This window comes from Kryptolebias marmoratus, linkage group LG18, assembly GCF_001649575.2.
Source record: "Kryptolebias marmoratus isolate JLee-2015 linkage group LG18, ASM164957v2, whole genome shotgun sequence".
NCBI classification, from domain to species: Eukaryota; Metazoa; Chordata; class Actinopteri; order Cyprinodontiformes; family Rivulidae; genus Kryptolebias; species Kryptolebias marmoratus.
The window spans coordinates 1714904-1738637 of NC_051447.1; the positions used below are offsets into that span (position 1 = coordinate 1714904).

Genomic DNA, 23734 nt, shown 5'->3' on the forward strand with positions numbered 1-23734 from the left:
ACACTTTAAAAGTGTTGAAATCAAATCTGACAGTGTTAATCTGGGCCTCCTTGCTGTGTAGGCATTCAGTTCTCTTCCTGCGAATGAATGGTTAGGAGAAGTTTAAGGCCAACCAATAGGACAACTTTTGTTTGACCACAAAGTATTTCTGGCAAAACAGCAGGCAGCTCAGGTGAGGGAAGCAGTGAAAGAAATGCCTTGAATTTCTCCTCAATCTGACTGATCTACAAATCTGAGAGAAGGAAGAGGAAGAGATTCTTAGAGTCTATGTACTGTGACTACTGATATGTTAAAGCTTGTTGCAAATTGGTAAAGAAAGCACTTAATTGTTAAATTACACACAATATTGACACATTTGGTAACATCCAGATTGATGTACACAGGGACCTAAATGTCATAGAAAAGGTCCTAATGACACCCCTCAAACATACAGTATTTGACCTGAATTTTGCTTCTGTGTAAATACTTTTTTTGTTAGTGGGGTTGGAGGTTAGGGCATTGCTTCCCACCTCTTCCAAACATGCTACAATGAACCATGACGATGTTACATTTTACAGTTTTTGGTTTAAGTAAAAACCAATCACTTCTCTTTGTGCCATTACATTAATCACATAAGAAGGCCCTTTGTGAACTTGAAACCTACAACAGATGCTTTCATGCTGCTTTGTGGAGCAGAAGAGTGGAGGGGGGATTTGCTCTTATGTGTGTCAGTGTGAATCTGGGACACAAGGGGGGTCAGGGGGGAGTTATATTGGGCTTAAAGACAGGACAGATAATAGTCTGGACAGTAATTATCATTGAATTATTTGAATCAGTTGCTGCTGTTCTGCTTAGAGATTAATAATTCTCTTAGTTTAAAATGGTGTTGAACTCAGTTCTTTCTAATCTGTTCTGATGCTCAGCATTTTATTTGTACTTTATTTTTGCAAGCCATAAAAAACATTATAAGGATGTCATGACAATTAATCATTGGTCTGCACTAGTTTATCCACTCATTGCTCTTCTATGTCAAGTTTATATTCAGAATGCTGTAGTATATGTTGGTACAGATTCTAGGGGTGTGAATCTTTAGGAAACCTCACAATTCAATGTGATTTTAATTTGGAGAACTACCTTACAATTACAAAACAATTATCAATGCATTTCATTTATCTCAAAACCAAAATAACCATGGTTTATATTACATGAATAAAACTAATTTATACATTTTCATGCCTGGTAGCTTGGTAGTTAATGCAGTGGCCCCAAAATCCTGAGGCTGCAGCTTTAAGTCCAAGTTGCATCAGGAAGGGCATCCAGCATAAAAACAATTGCCAAATCTCTCTGTGAGTTTTCTTGCATTTGTGCTCTCTGCAGAAGAGAGCAGCTAAAAAAAAGAAATATATATACAAGCTTGCGGGGTGAAAATTTAATGAGACTCATAGAACTGCATGTGTTAGACATTAGAAGGTCGAGACACCCTGTGAAAAAGACTGTTTTGTGTACTTTTTCCACTGTAAAAGATGGCAAAATGTACAAAGAAGAGGGAATACGCCACAGAAAAAATTATGGAGCTGGTCACAAGAAGAGACAGTGACATTTTGAACCAGCGGGTGCCTGAGAAATGTGGAAACTATTTCATACATCTACTCATCATTTATATGCTGTGTTTTCTTTATGTTTGTATGAGAGAAGCTGAGGGTGGGGGTTGTTTGGTATGGGACACAGTAGTTTTCTAAAAAGCATGTTTAATTTTTTTTCCTAACTAAGCATTAGGCAGACATTGTGCATTTCAGAAAGGAATTATAAGGAAATAAGTCTTTTTTTTTTTTTTTTTTTACATTTTGTGCCTACAAGTGAATCAGACCCAGAGTGGGAACCTGCTAGATGACCAAGCAGAATACATGAGTCAAGCAATAGTTCTGGAAATGAAGAGGACCTGACCCGCTTCAGGGGTAGGACAAGAGCCAGAAGGAGGCAGAGGAGAAGCAGCAGCAGCAGAAGAGGAAGCATGTAGGGAAACACTAGCAGAGCAGCTGATGCTTTTGGGCTCAGAGAAACACCCTTGTGTCATCATTGGAGCCAACTGGGCTGAGTGGGAGGCAGCATCGGCTGTTCTACATCAGTGATGACAGGACTGGCAGCCCATTGAAATGCCGGCTGTGCCGTGCCAAAACAGCCGTCAAGTGTTTTGATCCACAGAGAGCCTGTTAGAATAAATGGTACTGTTTGGATCTGTGCCTTTTGAGTTATTTTTTGGTAATCTTTTGTGTTAGATTTTTATTTATTTTTTACTACGTTCTGTTTATAAGATCTGTAGTTCTGTTTTCTTTATGGGAAGAAAGGGAAGAAAGAGGCAGCAGGACAGAGAGGATGAATTATTGGACTTAATCAGGGAAGATATGAGGCAGCAGAGGGAGGCAGAAGAGAGAAGAGCAAATGAAAGTAGGGAGAGAATGGAGAGGCTTTTCTCAATTCTTGAAAAAATTGCCAAGAAATAAATTTGTTGTATTTTTTGTTATTGAAATTCTTGTTCTTGTTTGAAATTTCTAAAATAAAGTTGTTACAAAAACTAGTATTTGACAATAATTCATTTTATTAACAGTAGGTTCATTCAAAAAAAAATAATTGCTGAGCTATTTACAATATTTACGATAAATATTTACAATACTTGCGGGATTAACCTGAGTGTTCTCTTCCTGGACCGTTTATTTAAACTTTTATTTATTAAATAGGAAGTCTCTGGCAGTGCTGCTGGATCAGATGAAGAAGGATCAAAGACATGGGTGGAGTGCTGCAACTGAAACCCGTGGCTGATCTTTTTTGGTCAGCGAGTGGAACATCATACAAGGGGTTCTGCTGAGAGTACTTTGGGATGCGTCCTCTCACTGTCCACTGCATCATCCATCAACAGGTTTGCAGGGCTGGCTCAATCAACGGCTGCCACATCACTAAGACGTATCCATAAATATGCAAACAGGAGATAATGGATAATCTTTACTACAGTACAAAGTGCTGTTTGAAACTACAGATTCAAATATGGATTACTTGCCTATTAAAAGTAGTCATGGTCTGCTGGTACCTCCTCCAGGGCAGACACCTCAGCAGACAGTTGGTCCCGCCAGAGAGCACCGCTGACTGCTTCCAAACCAGCCTCCCCCTCATCCTCTGCAACATCTTCCTCAGGCTCATCCTCCGGGGCCACAACGTCACCAGCACTGAGGCAGATGTTGTGGAGAACGCAGCATGCTGTTGTGACCTGCAATGCACAATAAAGCAAAATATTATTGTACTTATATATATATGTGTGTGTGTGTGTGTGTAAGAAATGTAGTTGCCACTGGGTGTTCACTTACATGAGGTACAAAGGTGTTGTGCACCTCCAGCGCTTTCAGGAAGATGACCCTGAACCTCGTCTTCATCATTCCAAAAGCACGCTCAATAATAGAGCGTGCCCTGGAATGATGAGTGTTGAAGCGCTGGGCTCCCACACCTTGTAGTGGCCTCTTGTATGGAGTGATGAGAGGTAGCGGACGTTGGAGGCATGGGTACCATTCATCTGCAAGGATAAAATGCCCTGGAGGAGGGTAGACTGACTGCCTGTACAGTGTGCTGTGGCGGAGCACCCTGGAATTGTGCACCGACCCAGGCCAGCCCGTGTACGTGTCAATGAAGCGGCCCTGATGGTCACACACTGCCTGGAGGATGATGAAAGAAGACAGCTTTCTGTTTCTGTAGCACTGACCATCAGGGCCGCTCGGAGGCTTGATCCGGATGTGGCAGCCGTCGATCGCACCTGCTGCTTTCACAAAAGCTCTGTGGCGTGCCAGCCCTGCAAACTCACTGGGTTTTTAGGGAGGTGGATGGCCTGGTGGCGAACGGCCACCACCTCTTCTGTTATATGATGGAAGGTGCAGTAGACAGTAGAACGAGGCATCCCAAACACTCTTGAGACCACCCTGTAGGATGCTCCACTTGCCAGCCAGAAAAGAAACACCAGGGTCTCAATTGTAGCACCCCAACCATGTCGTCGATCCAGATTCAGGAGATTAAGCAACACTGCCAGAGACTCCCTGCTTAATCGGAAATCCGGTCTAGGATCTTCTCCATTAAAAAAACGGTCCAGGACTGGGACACTCAGGTTAATCCTGCAGTACAAGGGTCTGGTCTGGTTAAAGAAGTGTAGAGAACAACAAAAACATTATTATTTTATTGGTGTGATTTAATTTTGTATAAAATATCAAAGCATTATTGCAGTTATGAGGCTTAAGGTAAATATACTGATGTGCAGTGAAAACACTTCAGTGCTATTTTATTAATGAAATTTAAAAAATGAAAGACACTGGTTTCAACATTTTTACACCCACTTTATGTACTAATTGATCTTTTAAAATAAAACTAATATTGGATAATATTACGCTGTAATCCAAATTTAAGATACATTTAGATGTTATTTATTGTGCAAAAGTTAAGAAAGTTAATACATTATAGTGTATGGAGAACCATTTCGGCCAAAATTAAATAAATAAAACAAATGGGTAAAATAACTAAATAAATGAGTAAAACAAATAAAAGAAAGAGTAAAAAAACATTTATTTTCATTTATCCCTTTATTCATTTTCCAAATTTTAACTTTTCCTAATTTTCATTATTCCATATATCATTAACCCCTTTATTCATTTTCCCAATTTTACTTTTCCTAATTTTCATTAATCCATTTTTCATTACCCCTTTATTCATTTTCCCAGTTTTACTTTACCTATTTTTCATTAACCTTTTTATTGATAATTTGATTATCTTCCCATTTTCCAATTCCTCTTATTCATTTAGTATTTCCTTATTTTCTTATTTATCACATACACTTTTCCAATTCTCATTTTCCAATTCTTCGTCCCTGTTTTAATATGTTAATGAGGGGCGGTGTCTTCAGGCTACACTGTCAGCCTATTGGTTGATTTTCAGTTCAGTTCAGATTACCCACCCTTTTTGGAGTCCTTGAAGGGGTTACTGGAGAGTGGCCCTCCTGGGGACTCCCTTGTTCTGCTGGGTAACTTCAACGCTCACGTGGGCAATGACATTGAGACCTGGAGGGGTGTGGTTGGGAGGAAGGCCCCCCCTGATCTGAACCCGAGCGGTGTTCTGTTGTTGGACTTCTGTGCTCGTCATGGATTGTCCATAACGAACACCTTGTTCAAACATAAGGGTGTCCATATGTGCTCTTGGCACCAGGACACCCTAGGTCGCACTTCAATGATCAACTTTGTTGTCTTTTCATCTGATCTGCGGCTGCACTTTTAGAATTGACTACTGTAACTCTCTCCTCTTTGGTCTCCCTCTCAAATCTCTCCGTAAACTTCAAATGGTTCAAAACGCGGCTGCACGCATCATCACCAAAACCCCCCCATCCCACCACATCACCCCAGTTCTCCATGAACTTCACTGGCTTCCCGTCTCAATCAGAATTCAATTCAAAATCCTCATGTATAAATTCAAGGCTATCCACAACCTCGCTCCTTCCTATCTGTCCGATCTCGTGCACATCACCACCCATTCACACTCCCTTCGTTCATCATCCTCCATCCACCTTAACATTCCTCCTGTCCACCTCAGTACCATGGGAAACAGAGCATTCTCCCACTCTGCTCCACAACTCTGGAATGCTCTTCCACCTGACTTAACATTGACAATCTCTCGACTTTAAAAACACAACTCAAGACTCATCTGTTTAAGCTAGCCTTTTCTCTGTAACTTTTCTTGTTGTTATTCTTCTAGATTTTATAGCCACCTTGTTCTATTCTAATTGTGTCTTTATATTGTAAAGTGTCCTTGGGTGTCTTGAAAGGCGCTACAAATAAAATGCATTATTATTATTATTAACTGACCACTACCTGGTGGTGAGTTGGCTCCGATGATGGGATAGAATGCCGGTCAGACCTGGCAGGCCCAAATGTATTGTGAGGGTCTGTTGGGAACATCTGGCGGAGTCTCCTGTCAGGCAGAGCTTTAACTCCCAACTCCGGGAGAACTTCAAACGTTCCGGGGGAGGCGGGGGACATTGAGCCAGAGTGGGACATGTTACGTGCCTCCATTGTTGAGGCGGCTTATCGGAGCTGTGGCCGCAAGGTGGTTGGTGCCTGTCGTGGCGGCAACCCTCGAACCCGCTGGTGGACACTGGCGGTGAGGGATGATGTCAAGTTGAAGAAGGAGTCCTATCGGGCCTTCTTGGCCTGTGGGACTCCAGAAGCAGCTGAAAGGTACCGGCAGTCCAAGTGGCATGCAGCTCGGGTGGTCGCTGAGGCAAAAACTCGAGCATGGGAGGAGTTCGGAGAGGCCATGGAGAAAGACTTCTGCACTGCTTCGAGGCGATTCTGGTCCACCATACGGCGTCTCAGGAGGGGAAAGCAGTGCAGCACCAACACTGTTGATAATGGGAATGGTGTGCTGCTGACCGATGTCGTGGGTCGGTGGGCGGAATACTTCGAAGAATTATTCAATCCCACCAGCACGTCTTCCATTGAGGAGGCGTAGCCTGGGGACTTTGGGTCGGGCTCTCCAATCTCCGGTGCTGAGGTCACCGAGGTGGTTAAAAAGCTCCTCGTGGCAAGGCTCTGGGGGTGGATGAGATTCGCCTGGAGTTTCTTAGGGCTCTGGATGTTGTAGTGTTGTATTGGTTAACGCGACTCTGCAATATTGCGTGGACATCAGGGTCAGTTCCCCTGGATTGGCAGACTGGAGTGGTGGTCCGCTTATTCAAAAAGGGGGACCGGAGAGTATGTTCCAACTACAGAGGGCTCACACTCCTAAGCCTCCCCGGTAAGGTCTATTCGGGGGTTCTGGAGAGGAGGGTCCATCGGATAGTCGAACCTCGAATTCAGGAAGAGCAGTGTGGTTTTCATCCTGGTCGTGAAACACTGAACCAGCTCTACACCCTCAGCAGGGTCCTTAAGGGTCTACATGTGCTTTGTGGACTTGGAGAAGGCGTTCGACCGTGTCCCTCAGGTAATCCTGTGGGGGGTGCTCCGGGAGTATGGGGTACCGGGCCCTTTGATATGGGCTGTTAGGTCCCTATATGACTGGTGTCAGAGCTTGGTCCGCATTGCCGGCAGTATGTCGGACTAGTTTTCGGTGAGAGTTGGACTCCGCCAAGGTTGCTCTTTGTCACCGATTCTGTTAATAACGTTTATGGACAGAATTTCTAGGCCCAGCCAAGGTGTTGAGGGGATCCGTTTTTTTTTTGCAGATGATGTGGTCCTGTTGGCTTTATCAGGCCGTGATCTACAGCTAGACTCTACAGAGTCAAAAGGCAAAGCTCTTCATTTACTGGTCGATCTACGTTCCTACCCTCATCTATGGTCACGAGCTTTGGGTAGTGACCGAAAGAACGAGATCGCGAATACAAGCGGTTGAAATTAGTTTTCTCCGCAGGGTGTCTGGGCTCTCCCTTAGAGATAGGGTGAGAAGCTCGGTCATCCAGGAGGGTCTCAGAGTAGAGCCGCTGCTTCTCCACGTCAAGAGGAGTCAGTTGAGGTGGCTCGGGCATCTGGTTAGGATGCCTCCTGGACGCCTCCCTGGGCACGTCCCACCGAGAGGAGGCCCAGAGGAAGACCCAGATCAGTTAAAATTAACTGAGGTGTATTTTTATTTTTTATCAAGGACAATGTTTGTTTACATGAAAGGGGCAGGATTTAAAACTTTTGCGGGAACCAGTTGATAGGGAAGCTGGTCCTGTTACAGATTCAACTTCTGGGTTACATTTTAAACCCACTCCTAGCAGACTTAATCATGTATGACACTAGAAACCTATCGGCTAGACTTCGTTTTAATTCTTAAAGATTTTTTTTTTTGCTTTCTCAATTAATGAAAGATACATAAACCATCTTAGATTCAGATTGCTGACAGTCACTGAAAATCTTTTGTTCATGGGCTTTTTTTTGTTTACTCTTATGTTTATTGTTATATAAAAAGTATTTGTAAAAAGTCAGTTGTTAAATCTTACAGTATGTAATCTTGAGCCTAAAGACCAATGACAAGATGATGTTCTTTTGGATTTAAGCAAGCTAAAAATGTAATTTTATTAATTATCCTATGTGTTTTCTTTCCTTCTGCAGGTTGTTCTGGCGGGGCAATCGTTGACACACAAGCAGGATACGTTACTGTGTTTCAGGGGGTTTACACAGGAGGAGGACATAATAGAAATGGACCAAGAGATATCTAAGGGACAAGCTGTGTTCAATGGTCAGTCTACACACACCTACATGTTCTCACAGAAACTTAGAGAGGCAGCTGCTGGAGTTAATATTCATTCCTGATGATGGGTGGGAAGTGATGAGGAGTCCTGCTAAGCTTCACGAGGACGAACTAAAGGCAGACTGGTAGACTTGTTTACTGAGTGATGGTTGGACTGGTACATTGGTTGGTAATTGGTAAATGGTAAATGTATAGCACTTTATCTAGTCCAAAGACCCCAAATCCCTTTACACTACAATCATCATTACACAGTAAGTTACATTGTAGTGTGTCATGTGACACCAAGCCCTCTTACCACTACAGGTAGGCAAAGACACAAAGGCTGAGATGACAGAGTGGGGGACTCGAACCGGCAACCCTCTCGTTACAGGACGAACCCCCACCTCCTGAGCCACTACTGCCCCTAACTGATGACTGAGTGTCTCTGCTTTGACACTAACTGACTTGAATGACTGGGTGATTCACAGGCTTCTGCAGAACTTGAAGACCTACTGAAGAGCAGAGAAAGATTTAAAACATGCAGGCTAGTGGCCCTCAAGGACCAGGATTGGACACCACCGATTTAAAAGAACAACCTTTCTGTACATAGCACACACCGTTGTATGAGAGCTGCTCCTCCTACAGCCTCTAAAGAAAAGAGATTTCCCAGGACCAAACAATGTTAATTATAGGAGCTTTTGAACGCAGAGGTCTTGCTCTTTCTTGGTTTTACTAGTTCTTTAGCCATTTGTAGTCATCAGTGGTGGGGCGTCAGGGCCAGCAAGGCCTTCTCTAATTTGGAGACCAAATTAATTCAAATTAATTCTGTTGTTTTTCCTTATAAGCAGACATAATAAAAGTTATGAACAAAATCTGTGACAATGGGCAACCTTGGCGGAGTCCAACTCTCAACGGAAATACTGCTGGCTCTGGCACTGGTCGTACAGGGACCTAACAGCCCGTATGAAAGGGCCAGGTACCTCATTCTCCCGGAGTACCCCCCACAGGACTCCCTGAGGGACACAGTCGAACGCCTTCTTCAAGTCCACAAAACACATGTAGACTGGTTGGGCGAACTCCCATGCACCCTCCAGTACCCTGCTGCTGAGGGTATAAAGCTGGTCCAGTGTTCCACGACCAGGACGAAAACCACACTGCTTTTCCTGAATCTGAGATTTGACTATCTGGGGGACCCTCCACTCCAGAAGCCCTGAATAGACCTTACCAGGGAGGCTTAGGAGTGTGAGCCCTCTGTAGTTGGATCACACTCTGCAGTCTCCGTTTTTAAATAGGGGGACTACCATCCCGGTCTGTCAATCCAGGGGGACTGCCCCCGATATCCACACAATATTGCAGAATCGTGTCAACCAAGACAGCCCCACTAATCCAGAGCCTTAAGGAACTGTGGGCAAATCTCATCCACCCCTGGGGCCTTGCCACTGAGGAGCTTTTTAATCACCTAGGTGACCTCAGCACTAGAGATTGGAGAGTCCGACCCAAGGTCCTCAGGCTCTGCCTCATCACTGGAAGACGTGCTTGTGGGATTGAGGTCTTTGAAGTACTCTGCCCACCGTCCGATGATGTCCCGAGTTGAGGTCAGCAGCACACCATCCCCACCATAAACAGTGTTGATGGTGTTTCCGATGGTGAGCCCTTGTAAAGGGGGACCCATGTCTGCTCATCGGACTGTGCCCGGCCGGGCTTCATGGGTAAAAGCCTGACTACCAGTCGCTCGCCAGTGTGCCCCACCACCAGGCCTGGCTCCAGAGCGGGGTCCCAGCGGTCCACGTCTGGCCAAGGGAACACTGCATCCAAAATTGTAACTCATCCCATAAACAGCATTCTTTCACAATTGTGCAGAGACCAAGAATCAGTGAGAGATTAATGTTAATGTTAAAAGTTCTCACTAATCAGAAAAAAATGATACAGGAAGCGGCTGATGTATTTAGTCAGGTTTTTTGTGAAAGAACACACAAAACGTGAAGTGGAAAGTTGATTCAGCTGTTGCCTGTGTGTTAGTGCTGTGTGTTTGTGCAGCATGTGTCTGTGCATGTGACTTGGTGTGTGTATACAGAACAGACATCTGGAAAGAAACACTTCACTGTTTGATAGACGTGAAGAAGATAATTGTCCTTCTGATGTTGATAATTTGGGTTAAACTGATGTGCCAGTTTTTGCATAATGAAAATATGTGTTTTAATCTTGAACTCAGCAATGAACTTTGCGTGTGTGTTTATGTGTCTGAGTCAGGCTGTGTGTGAGTCCTGTACTTCCTGTGAAATTCAGTAGTGCTGACTGCTCTGACCTTTCCATTTTCCTGTCTGTCCTTCCTGTTAAGGAGGTGAGTGTTAGTCAGTGATACACCCCGTCCAGCTGTGGAAACCCCCATCCTACTAACCAGTGGCCACAGAGCGCATTTATCTCCCCACACCCCCTTTAAGTCTTTTTTTCTCTCCCTCTCTTTTGCTTGTTTCTCTCTTCACTCAAAAGAATGTTCTACTTTTTACAATAACCTCAAAAAACCTCTTCTGCAGACAAATTCAAAAGGTAAAGACGAATGATTAGCATTTTGCCTGTCTGTGTGTGTTCATGTAAAATATCTCAGGAACCACTGAACAAACTTTAATGAAACTCCCTGAAAGTAATCATTGAATGTATGAGACCAATTACAATTAAAAGGGGCTGCTGACTTAAGGCTGAGCAATATGACTAAAACTCTTTATTGCAATACTTTGAAATTTCATCACAAAATATGATATCTATTTCTGTATTTTCAAATTCTCCTTTAACCACTGTATTATTGTTTAATTTAACACTATTACCTAATGCAGGGGTGAACTGTGACTCACAGACATTAATCCTCTGACCCCCATTCACTCATTGGAACACAATGAGAAAGTGGCTCAAGAGGTAGGGGTTCATCCTGTAACTGGATGGTTGCCGGTTCGAGCCCCCACTCCATCTGTCTCATTCGTTGAGTCCTTAGGCAACACACTTCACCTACCTTACCTACTGGTGGTGGTCAGAGAGCTCGACTTGGTGATGCTGGTGTAATGGCAGCCTCACTTCTGTCAGTCTGCACCAGGGCAGCTGTGGCTACAATGTAGCTCACTGCCATCAGTGTATGAATAGGTGACTGTTTGTAGTGTGAAGCGCTTTGGGGTCCTTGAACTAGATAAAGTGCTATACGAGTGCAAGCCATTTACCATTTATCATTATCCAACACCAGGAAAGACTTTAATTAGTCCAGCTACAAAACAAAAATAAAGATGTAGTAGTTTAACAGCAGGACAGAGCTTTTTTCATGACAACAGACCAGAGCGAAAAATGAATTGCAACCAAACACAAAACTAACAAAATCTGTTCTCACTCACACACACAAGCTGAACACCTAGCATCAGAACCACGGTCAATGACTACATTTAGAGCAGCAACCAATGTTTCTTTAATAACACAGTCATTATACTCTACCTAGATTTGAAAGAAATACAACAAATTGTGACCAGGCGTCTCATTTGTAAAACTGGCGTATGCACAAAACAGGGCCTGAAATTTGTGTACGTTATTTTCCACGCAAAGTTTGTGATCTATAAAACACAAACTTGACGGGAAAATGTGTGGTCCCTCACGCACACTCTGAGCCATGCGTATCATATGGACTTGTTTTGGAAGTGGGTAACTGAAGCTACACCGATTCATGATTCCTCTCAGATATTTAATTTCACTCCATAATCAAACTTTAATCTTAGATCAAATTTATCATCTTCCCCCTGGATGATCACCAGGGTGATGTGTACCACAGATCAACACATGAGAGGGCAGTGGCTACCCCCTCAGATGCTGCCTCCTAATCCCCTTTCCAAACCCCCAGAGTGCAGAAGAGGCATGCTTTAATACCGCTCATACCCGTGCTCGCTCCCTCGCGTTGGTGCACCCGATCAGTTTTTGGCAGACCATCACTTTTCAGCACAACACCGGCCATCCTTCTCTCAAAAGGTGTCAGTTCAGGTACGCCCTAACCCCCACCTGTAGTTGACATGCTCTGGCAGTAGCCGGTTAGTTGCTTTTTTAGCTCCACCTGAAAATCTGACCACTTTTTCTTCACCTTGGCCCTGGTCCTCTCTGTCCCACTTGCTGAATTAACAGTGGGAATGAAGTGTTGCTGCTCAAAACGCTTCATTTTATTTGTATCATCACTACTGTGGCTCCAAAAAATTATATTTTTTCTGTTCTCCACCTCATTCACCGGCACATTGATTTCTTCCTCAATGAAATTTTGTTTCTTCGAGGTGCTTTGCATTGACCATTTTTGGTTGAATGTGGGCGTGTGGAGGGCAGAATCTGAGATGGGACCTTTTGCGCCAACTTTTGGGTACAGCTGTGATTTATAAAGGGAAGTTGCTTACTGGTGTGCGTGTGCACGGTTTTATAAATCTGACATTTTTTTGGCATACACCATTTTAGCCTTTTGAGTGTATGCACAGTTAGTATGAATCCTACGCAATCTTTTATAAATGAGACCCCCGGAGCTTAAAAAAATTACTGATCTTAAAGCATAATGACTACTGCTCCAAATATACTTCGACAGGCTATGACATACAGGAACCAGAATGAAACTGTTACCATTGTGAAGCATTGTGATGATGTTATTAATTAACAAGTCCATCCCCTGACCTTCCAACCATAAAAAGTCTATCCTCCAATCAAGTTCGTACTCGAACCCTTTTGTCCAATAGTTTCTTCCTGGTGTTGTGTCTGACACTTGTTTTATCAGCTACATGTTAGTGTAAGTCTCTGAATCATCATGCAGCACACACAGCCATCCATCCATCCATCCATCCATTCTCTTCCGCTTATCAGGGGTCGGGTCGCGGGGGCAGCAGCCTAAGCAGGGAGACCCAGACTTCCCTCTCCCCAGCCACTCAGGCCAGCTCCTCCGGGGGAATCCCAAGGCGTTCCCAGGCCAGCAGAGAAACATAATCCCTCCAGTGTGTCCTGGGTCTTCCCCTGGACCTCCTCCCGGTGGGACGTGCCCAGAACACCTCACCAGGGAGGCGTCCAGGAGGCATCCTCACCAGATGCCCGAGCCACCTCAACTGGCTCCTCTCGACGTGGAGGAGCAGCGGCTCTACTCTGAGTCCCTCCCGGATGACCGAGCTTCTCACCCTATCTCTAAGGGAGAGCCCAGACACCCTGCGGAGAAAACTCATTTCAGCTGCTTGTATTCGCAATCTTGTTCTTTCGGTCACTACCCAAAGCTCGTGACCATAGATGAGGGTAGGAACGTAGATCGACCGGTAAATCGAGAGCTTCGCTTTTTGACTCAGCTCTCTTTTCACCACATCAGATCGGTACAGCGCCTGCTTCACTGCAGACACTGCACCAATCCATCTGTCGATCTCCCGCTCCATTTTTGCTCCATTCGTGAACAAGATCCGGAGATACTTAAACTCCTCCACTTGGGGCAGGACATCCTCCCCGACCCTGAGAAGGCACTCTACCCTTTTCCGGCTCAAGACCATGGCCTCGGCGCCTAGAAATTCTGTCCATAAACGTTATGAACAGAATCGGTGACAAAGGGCAACCTTCTCGGAGTCCAACTCTCACCGGAAACGAGTCCGACTTACTACCGCCAATGCGGACCAAGCTCTGACACCGGTCATATAGGGACCTAACAGCCCGTATAAAAGGGCCTGGTACCCCATACTCCCGGAGCACCCCCCACAGGATTCCCCGAGGGACACGGTCAAACGCCTTCTCCTAGTCCACAAAACACATGTAGACTGGTTGGGCGAACTCCCATGCACCCTAAGGACCCTGCTGAGGGTATAGAGTTGGTCCAGTGTTCCACGACTTGGACGAAAACCACACTGCTCTTCCTCAATTTGAGGTTTGACCATCCGACGGACCTTCCTTTCCAGAACCCCCGAATAGACCTTACCAGGGAGGCTTAAGAGTGTGATCCCTCTGTAGTTGGAACACACCCTCCGGTCCCCCTTTTTTAATAAGGGGACCACCACCCAGGTCTGCCAATCCAGAGGAACTGCCCCCGATGTCCACGCAATACTGCAGTGTCGCATTAACCAACACAACCCTACAACATCCAGAGCCTTAAGGTACTCCGGGCGAATCTCATCCACCCCCGGAGCCTTGCCACTGAGGAGCTTTTTAACCACCTCGGTGACCTCAGCACCGGAGATTGGAGAGCNCCGACCCAAAGTCCCCAGGCTCTGCNTCCTGAATGGAAGACNTGCCGGTAGNATTGAGGANGTCTTCNAAGTATTCGGCCCACCGACCCACAACGTCCCGAGTCGAGGTCAGAAGCACACCACCCTCACTATAAACAGTGTTGGTGCTGCACTGCTTTCCCCTCCTGAGACGCTGTATGGTGGACCAGAATTGCCTCGAAGCCGTACGGAAGTCTTTTTCCATGGCCTCTCCAATCTCCTCCCATGCCTGAGTTTTTGCCTCAGCGACCACCCGAGCCGTATGCCGCATGGACTGCCGGTATCTGTCAGCTGCTTCTGGAGTCCCACAGACCAAAAACGCCCGATAAGACTCCTTCTTCAGCCTGACGGCAGTTTATGCTGTTCGGCGCATAAACCCAAACAACAGTCAGGACCCGTCCCCCCACACGTAGGCGGAGGGAGGCTACCCTCTCGTTCACCGGGGTAAACCTCAACGTACAGGCACCAAGATGGGGGGCAACAAGTATGCCCACTCCTGCTTGGCGCCTCTCACCGGGGGCAACTCCAGAGTGAAAGAGTGTCCAACCCCTCTCAAGGAGACTGGTTCCAGAGCCAGAGCCGTGCATTGAGGTGAGCCCGACTATTTCTGGCCGGAACCTCTCAATCTCACACACCAGCTCAGGCTCCTTCCCCACCAGGGAGGTAACATTCCAAGTCCCGAGAGCCAGCTTCTGTCGCCGAGGATCAGACCGCCAAGGTCCCCGCCTTCAGCCACCACCCATCTCACATTGCACCCGACCCCTTTGGCCTCTCCCATAGGTGGTGAGCCCATGGGAAGGGGGACCCACGTATCCTCTTAGGCCTGTGCCCAGCCGGGCTCCATGGGTGAAAGCCTGGCCACCAGGCGCTCGCCAACGTGCCCCACCTCCAGGCCTGCACACACAGCCACTTGAGTTTTTTCATAGATGACAGTGTTGATGCTTATCAGACAAATAGTAGTTTTCAGAAAGTCCAGTTTAAGCAGCATTTGTTCAAAGTCATTCTTGTTAAATCCAAACCACTCACAGATGAAAGATGCAGAGCTGTTTTTCATCAGAAACATCGCTCATTTACCATCTCTAAACGCTTGCTAATTGCTAATTTCCTCGCTTCTAAAACATAAACACAGAGCCCTCCGCAGGGTTTCTAAAGCAGTGGGGGAGAGGGAGGAGACAGTGGTCTGTCTGGGTTTTCAGAATGGGAGGGGTAGTGAGCTTTGATGCATTTATCGAAGCTGGGAAAAGCTAAACTCCTAGTGAATATGCCGATGGCTAAAGAATAGCTATCTAAATTTATACTTGACATTTGTAATATAGTAAATTTTGATATTCCACAAGGGAAAAACATTGATATTTAAAATAGACTTGATATATCACCCAGCCTTTTGCTGACAAGGAAGTGGGGATCTTTTGTCTGTCGGTGGTGCTGTAACAGCCAATCAGGGTTTTATTCATGTAGTTATTGTATAACACTAGTCCATGTCATTTTTCATCATCATTATGATCAATAATATAGTCTAATCATTGAAAATAGTACCTAAAGTCGGGAATCAAAGCAGAAATCTCTTCTATCCTTGTGAGTTTGTTGTGTTTGTTTATTCTTGGTCTTTGGATGTTTAAAACAGGCTTCTTTCTGATTTTCATTAAAAATATTGAAATTTCATCATGCTAACATTAGCTCAAATATAACTAAAACTCATACAGTGGGCCTTTGACTTTATCTGACTGATGGAGTCTTTGTTACAGATCAAAGCCTATATGACTGAGCTGTGCTTAGAACAGTTCTTTTATTGTGTGTTTCTACTATTGGATCAGATCAGAAGGCGGTGGCAGAACTTTATATGATTCTGTTCTTTGGATGCTTTAAACAGTTGTGGCTTAAATGAAGTTATTAAGGGTAAAAAGGCTTTTAAAAACTTTATTACTATTTTGTTGGCTTTATTTTTCTAAATGTTCTGTTTTCATAACAATTTTGTCTCTCTGTAGTATTTCTACAGTTTTGGAAAATCCTATCTAAATTATAGACCTAGCATTCCTTCAAGGAATGCATATTGTCCGCTACCTTTCATGTAAGCATTATAGACAAAGGTCTTGAACTGGGTTTGCTCCAAATATTATTTTGTTATGTTCATCTAGCAATAATTTCTTTAAAGTGTCATTTAAATTTCTCAAGTGGTTCATGAGATAAGTTGACCCCAAAAGGTTAATGGCAAAATTTTAAAACTAGATCTTGCACAATTTGTTAGTGCTCCGAATGTGTTGAGGATCAATCTCAACTACAACCACACAACATTTCAGATCAATATCTGTAAAATGGCCGTCTTGAATGGAATAATTTCCAGAAGATAATCAAGTTAATCAGATGTACATCTAATGATTACTTTCTGAGAGTTTTATTCAAATATGTCCAGTAGGTTATTAAATACTTTGGTAACAGACAGACATATGAACACACAGTTGGCCAAAGACATTATTGCACAGCTTTTGTTGCCTTTTGGCAGGACAGGATAATGAGACTCTGGCTTTATCATAGCTTGGAGTATCACAGAAAATATATCCAAAATTACATTGGGTTTTATTGAAAAAAGTTGGTGGATGTTGGATTTTTTGGGTCAGTAGCTGCATTGGCACACTCTCTTTTAAATACACATTCAAGAAATGAACAAGTTAGATGAGGAATATTTTGTTTCATTTTAGGAAACATTCCAACTTTTCTATTTTATAGTCCCTAGAAATGTTTGAGTTTGAAATGACTAAGAGCTACAACTTTCTACTCAAGTTAAACAAGTTTTCACCTGAAAAGTTTTTGCAGCTAGCTTCATTACTGGAATTTTTTCAAGGCAAACTTTACTTTTTTTTCCTGATCTATATCTGTAGCACATTTTTTTTGTCTTCTTTTCTAAGTTTGTGGATAGTACAAAACAAAAAACACTCAATCTTCTGGACTTCTGACTTACCACACAGAAGGAGGCCTGCTTTGTTCAAAACATGCTGTAAGTTGTTAATGTATTAATTGTATATGTGTGTGGAATTTATTTTCCTATTATAGCATTTATATGTTAAACTGACAAAAACAGACGCTGCATCTCTCATTACCACAGATATGGGTGGAGAGTGTGTGTGTATGTGTGTGTGTACACTCCCATGGGTGGTGGATATACATGTTCAACTTAATCCTGTCTTCCCATTTGTCTCTTCCCATTTGTTCCTCTTTGCTTGGCTGTCTTGCAGCCATTTTCTGTTAAATGAATGATGGCTACCTGCCTGACCTCATATCTGACTAATGAATGTGTGTGTGTGTGTGTGTGTGTGGGAGGAGGGGTGGTGGGTGGATATGTGGGTGTCTTGGTGTCTGTGTGTGTGTGTGGGTGTGGGTGTGTGTGGGTGTAAAAGACGGTTGTGGGTTCTTCTGAGTGCTGCAGCTCATGTGGGCACTTTACATCAGTGCCCGTGTTAAAGAAAAAACTGCTCATCCATTGAATGTACCTTGCTGAAAAAATGTACTTTGCATTTTAAACAGAAATTGATGAAACAAGTCAAACTTCATAACCATGCCCCCTGACTGAGTAACTGCCTTGTAGTCCCCAGAAGATGAACCCTAGAGACTGAGTTCAGGTTAGAGTCTGTCTTTAGTATGTTCCCACATTAAACTGGATTTTGGATCCCTATAAACTCCATCATTTCTCAACATAAGATGATGAGGGCTGCTAAGGCCTTAATTTACTTTTAGTATTATTGTTTGCAAACAAAGAATTTATTGTGACGTCTTACAAGATGAGTGTTCAGATGATTGTTCGATGACTGATTTCCCAGAAAAATCAATAGTCAGATAGTTTATTTTTTGTAGCAATAAATATCTTGTTAGTCATTAGTCACTATTGGTATCAGCAGCACAGTCTTCATCCTCTCCAGTTGTCACGCAATTTTGCTTATCAGTATTACAGCCTCAATTCCTCACTGTCAGATGAAGATCAAACCCTCAGCAGCTACAGTCACCAACATCAAGCTAACCCAGGGCTCTGCACAATCAAAACATCCATTTCTGCTCCTTTTCCTGCCAATTCAAATTGGTCCATTGGGTTCACATTTTATTACAAAAGAAAAAAAACAAACTTCTAAAAAGAGGGACAAAACATTTTGTATAGACACTTGACCAAAATTGTCGATACCCCTCGTTTAATGAAAGAAAAACCCACAATGGTGAAAAACACAAGTAGAATCTGACAAAAGTAATAATAAATAAAAATTCTATGAAAATGAGCAAATGAAAGTCAGACATTGCTTTTCAGCCGTGCTTCAACAGAATTTAAAAAAAAAAAAAAAACTCATGAAACAGGCCTGGACAGAAATGATGGTACCCCTGAAAATAATGTGACCAAAGGGACATGTTAAATCAAGGTGTGTCCACTAATTTGCATCACAGGTGTATCCAATCTTGTAATCAATCAAAGGGCCTGTATATAGGGCTACAGATACTCATTGTGCTGTTTGGTGACCTGGTGTGTTCCCCACTCAACATGGACCAGAGGAAGCGAAGGAAAGAGTTGTCTCAGGAGATGAGAAGGAAAATTATAGATAAGCATGTTAAAGGTAAAGGTTATACGACCATCTTCAAGCAGCTTGGTGTTCCTGTGACTACAGCTGCACATATTATTCAGAAATTTAAGATCCATGGAGCCAACCTCCCTGGACGTGGCCGCAGGAGGAAAGATGATGAAAAATCAAAGAGATGGATAATAGGAATGGTCACAAAAGAGCCCAGTAAAACTTCTAAAGAGATTAAAGGTGAACTTCAAGCTCAAGGAACATCAGTGTCAGATCCCACCATCCGTCATTGTTTGAGTCAAAGTCGACTTAATGGGAGACGACCAAGGAGGACACCATTGTTGAAAACAAATCATAAAAAAGACAGACTGGAATTTGCCAAACTACATGTTGAGAAGCCATAAAGCTTCTGGGAGAATGTTCTATGGACAGATGAGACAAAAATTGAACTTTTTGGCAAGGCACATCAGCTGTATGTTCACAGACAGAAAAATGAAGCATATCAAGAAAAGAACACTGTCCCTACAGTGAAACATGGAGGAGGCTCTGTTATGTTCTGGGGCTGCTTTGCTGCATCTGGCAGAGGGTGTCTTGACTCTGTGCAGGGTACAATGAAATCTCAAGACTGTCAAGGGATTCTAGAGAGAAATGTGCTGCCCAGTGTCAGAAAGCTTGGTCTCAGTCGCAGGTCATGGGTCTTGCAACAGGATAATGACCCAAAACACACAGCTAAAAACACCCAAGAATGGCTAAGAGAAAAACATTGAACTATTCTGAAGTGGCCTTCTATGAGCCCTGACCTAAATCCTATTGAGCATCTTTGGAAGGAGCTGAAACATGCCGTCTGGAAAAGGCACCCTTTGAACCTGAAACAACTGGAGGAGTTTGCTCATGAGGAGTGGGCCAAAATACCTGCTGAGAGGTGCAGAAGTCTTATTGACAGTTACAGGAATCATTTGACTGCAGTGATTGCCTCAAAATCATTTTTGTTCAGGCCTGTTACATGAGTTTACCCCAATAATAAAATGTAACCACTGAAATATGGAGGTCTATGTGAGTCTGAACTATATTTGCAAAAAATTAATAAGTTCAGCACTTTAAAATAATAAGGCATATTATTGCATCCTGATAAACACTGAGTAAACATTTTAAATTAGAACAATTTGTTATTACTAGAGGTTATGGTTTCGGTTGCATTGACTTGTTTGATTGTCCGCCTGTCTGTTAGCAAGATTAGTTAAAAACTAATAAACAGATTTTGACAAAATTTTCAGAAAATGTTGGGGTTGTCACAACAAACAAAAGATCATATTTTGGTGGTGATTCAGTCAAAGGTTAAGGTCAAAGGTCAAGGTCACAAGTGACCGTGTACCAAAACTCTGCAACCATGTAACCTAGGAATGTCAAACTGCACAGCTGAACATCTCATGCGCCAAGGATGATCCCTATTGATTTCAAAGTCACAGGGTCAAAGATCAAGGTCACAGATGACCCCTTTGGGGAAACCTTGTTTAGGTTTGTTTTTAAATTTCACTTATTCTAAAATCTCACTATATAAAAGAAGAACTGCCACTGTAGTGACTGCACTTTGATGTGACTGTGATGGTGATATGATGATATTCAATTAGACAATCAATTCAGATCTGTGCTGTTAACAGTCCTGAAGCTACATAAAATTCAGCCATATGAGCTGCCTGTGAATAAACAAGGCTGTTGGGTTATTTTTCCCTCCACCAAGGAGAATTTGTTTTTGGTATTTTTGGTTTGTCTGTCCATCTGTTCATATGTTAGCAAGAGTACTTAAACACTAATGAACAGATTTGGATGACAGTTTCAGGAAATGTTGGGGTGGTCACAGAAAAACAAGTGATCAAATTTTGGTGGCGATCTGGCTCACAATCCAGATCATAAAAAAAAGTTTAATGGTGTCAGTGACACTATGGCCTTGGCAGAGATTGGCACCCTGGGTGCTTCTGGCTGGATATTTAACTTTGACTCACTGATTTTTTTTTTCTAATAATGACCAATACATTTATTTAAACTTGTATTAAATTGTTATAAAAAAAAAACAAGCCTTTAACTCTAATTGTTCTAAACTTTGTGTTTTTTCCTTTTATCAATTTGCTGTAAATGTGTTAACAATGTTAAATTTTATAGTGGATTTCAAAGAAAGATCACACTGTATGTCTGGAAGTTGAATTAATAAACTGATAAAGTGCTAACAAACTATTAGAGCAAACTTATTTATATATTTGTTTCTTATCTCAATATGATTCTTGCAGCAATTTTATTTACATATTGCAGAAAACTTGACAAGTGAACTGCTGCAAATAGCTTTTTCTTTTATGGTTTTAAGTATAACTATTCTTTTTAAAAGAATGAATCATTTTTGTTATTTTTGGTTATTTTCAGCAAATTAATTGAAGGACTCATTGCAGAGGAATCAAAGAGACACAAGTGGCCCCAGAGCCACATGTTGTAGATCCCTGAGCTAACATAATGTTTAACTGTTTTAAACATCATTAGGGCTTTGGACCAGAATCATTTAGTCCCATTCTCTGACCACTTTTAGAAACCAAAGAGCACAAATGTAAATTAAAAACACCAAGAGTTTTTCTTCTCTCTTTTCCATAAATATATACAATATGTTAGAAAACACCCCAAACAAGTGAGAATCTGTGTATCTGCTACTGCTAATCTATTTCTGTTTTCTTTATAACACAACCTGTATCTCAGAAAGCAGTGCACTGTCCCACTTGCTTTTTTTCTTTTGTTGGGTCATTAAATTTAAAAACAACATGCACACACACCCTCCTAAGATGGAGCAGAGTGTTCCTGAGGAGGATACAATGTGGGCCCAGCTGGTGATTGCATTTTTTAAAGTCTTTTCATTCTTTCCAAATGACTCTTACCTATGACCACATAAGATTGTACCTCAGTATCTGTAAAATTGATGAAATAATAGCCATTTTGGGGTTTTCTATGGTCAGTTGGTTGTGGTGGCCATTTTAAACTGTATTGGCTCCAAAGGTTAATCAGTTGTAGATGTTCATCCAATGATGATTTCCTGTAAGTTTCTTTAAAATCTATCTAGTGGTCAATTTAAGAAGCTTCTTGCTCCTACGAAATCTCCATGACCATCATTAACAGTGAGCTCCCGATAGTCAGACTCGACAAAATCTTTCAGTCTTTACTCTCAAGAAGAATAAAGATAAAGTTCTTTAAGGTAACAGTTGAAGGTGGTCTCCTACAATATATGGGTAAGAAACATGGTTACTCACTGAAACACAGCAAAAGAGATTAGTTGGGTGTTTTGCTTGTCTACTTAGACATGCTCTCAATGTCAAATAGCAGGAAAAAGTGACAAATAAGGACTTTTTTAGAGACCTGCCACCAGTATCAGAAGTAGTCAAAATCAGATGGCTCCATGTTGCTTGTGACTGTTACAGAGTCAAGAAGGAATGTGTCGGTTATGTTTTATTCTGGGAACCAGCACAAGGTTACAGAGGAAGAGGTCAACCAGTAGATCTCTTAGATCAACAGGCTGTTGGTGAATTTACGACTCTCTGTCCCTGAAATGAAATCGGCCATGATGTCCATGATTGGCTGTGTCTCTCAGGGAAGATTATTGAACTTCTTATCATAAAGAGGAAATGGAAGGGGGTTGTTGATTTTTTAAGATGACACAATGTCAAAGTCAGCCTTTGTTTCATCTATAATTCATTCATTCATTGAAATTTCTGTTTTTTAAAATTCCATGGGAAACTAACAGAAAACTTATATTTCATTAATCTTTTTGCACTGATTTATAGAGCTTGACATACTATTAGTGCCTGTTTGATAAAGTGTTCAGGTTGTGTTGCTGTTTCTTGTAGTGGTTTGCAGAATATTTACTTTTTGCCTTTTTTGTTTAGAAACTTTAATGGACCAACAATATATTTTTAATTTATGTTTTGTTTTAATGGATGGCTTAAAAAATTTAAAATGATAAATACTAAAAATTATTTTGATTATTTTGTCGATTCACAGTAGTGGTATTAAAATCACAACTGTTTGTATAACATTATTTACTGAATTCATATTTGTTGTGAGGCTTTGACTGCATATATTAGTAGGTGATGACCCCTTGAACATGTTTTTGTGTTGAATTCTATTGTATTCTGATCCTGTTTAAATACCTGAAATAGTGATTCAAATTGACTTTTTTTTTTCTCGATTAAATCTCAGGCTATGATGCATTCCTTGCATTGTAAATAATATAACTTGACCTGAAAGATTTAAAGTGTAATGAGGTTTTAAAATTCAGAGTTGACAGACTTTTTTAACTTATAAAGCACATATAAACTGTTACAGGCCTTGTTGTTAATCTAAAAAGCAAAATGGTTGTTTTACTTTCTCTTCATGAAGGATGTACGACAGAGTTGGGCGAGTGGTCAATTATAATAATTATCAGCCATAGGAATCTTTCTGTGGTTGGTGTGTTGGTGTGTGTGCATGTGTATATATGTATATATATATACAGTGTATATATGTATATATATATACTGTGTATATATATATATACAGAATGACTGTATATATATATATATATATATATATATATATATCAGGTATGAAAAACTGGACAGCACCAGGACCTGACATGATCCATGCCTACTGGCTGAAGAAACTCACTGCCCTCCACGAGCGACTGGCAGCTCAAATGAACCAGCTACTGAAAAATGGGACCCACCCTGAATGGTTAACTGAAGGGCGCAC

The 23734-nt window shown here is 42.3% G+C and overlaps 1 protein-coding gene across 1 annotated transcript in view; it reads left to right on the forward strand.

Annotated features, from left to right (window-relative positions):
• Nucleotides 1-23734, forward strand: part of LOC108246957 (cadherin-2) — a 122281-nt gene that overhangs the window by 30910 nt on the left and 67637 nt on the right. The window contains exon 2 of the mRNA XM_017434750.3: nt 8088-8214. Coding sequence (XP_017290239.1) covers nt 8088-8214 — 127 coding nt within the window. The remainder of the gene's footprint in view (nt 1-8087; nt 8215-23734) is intronic.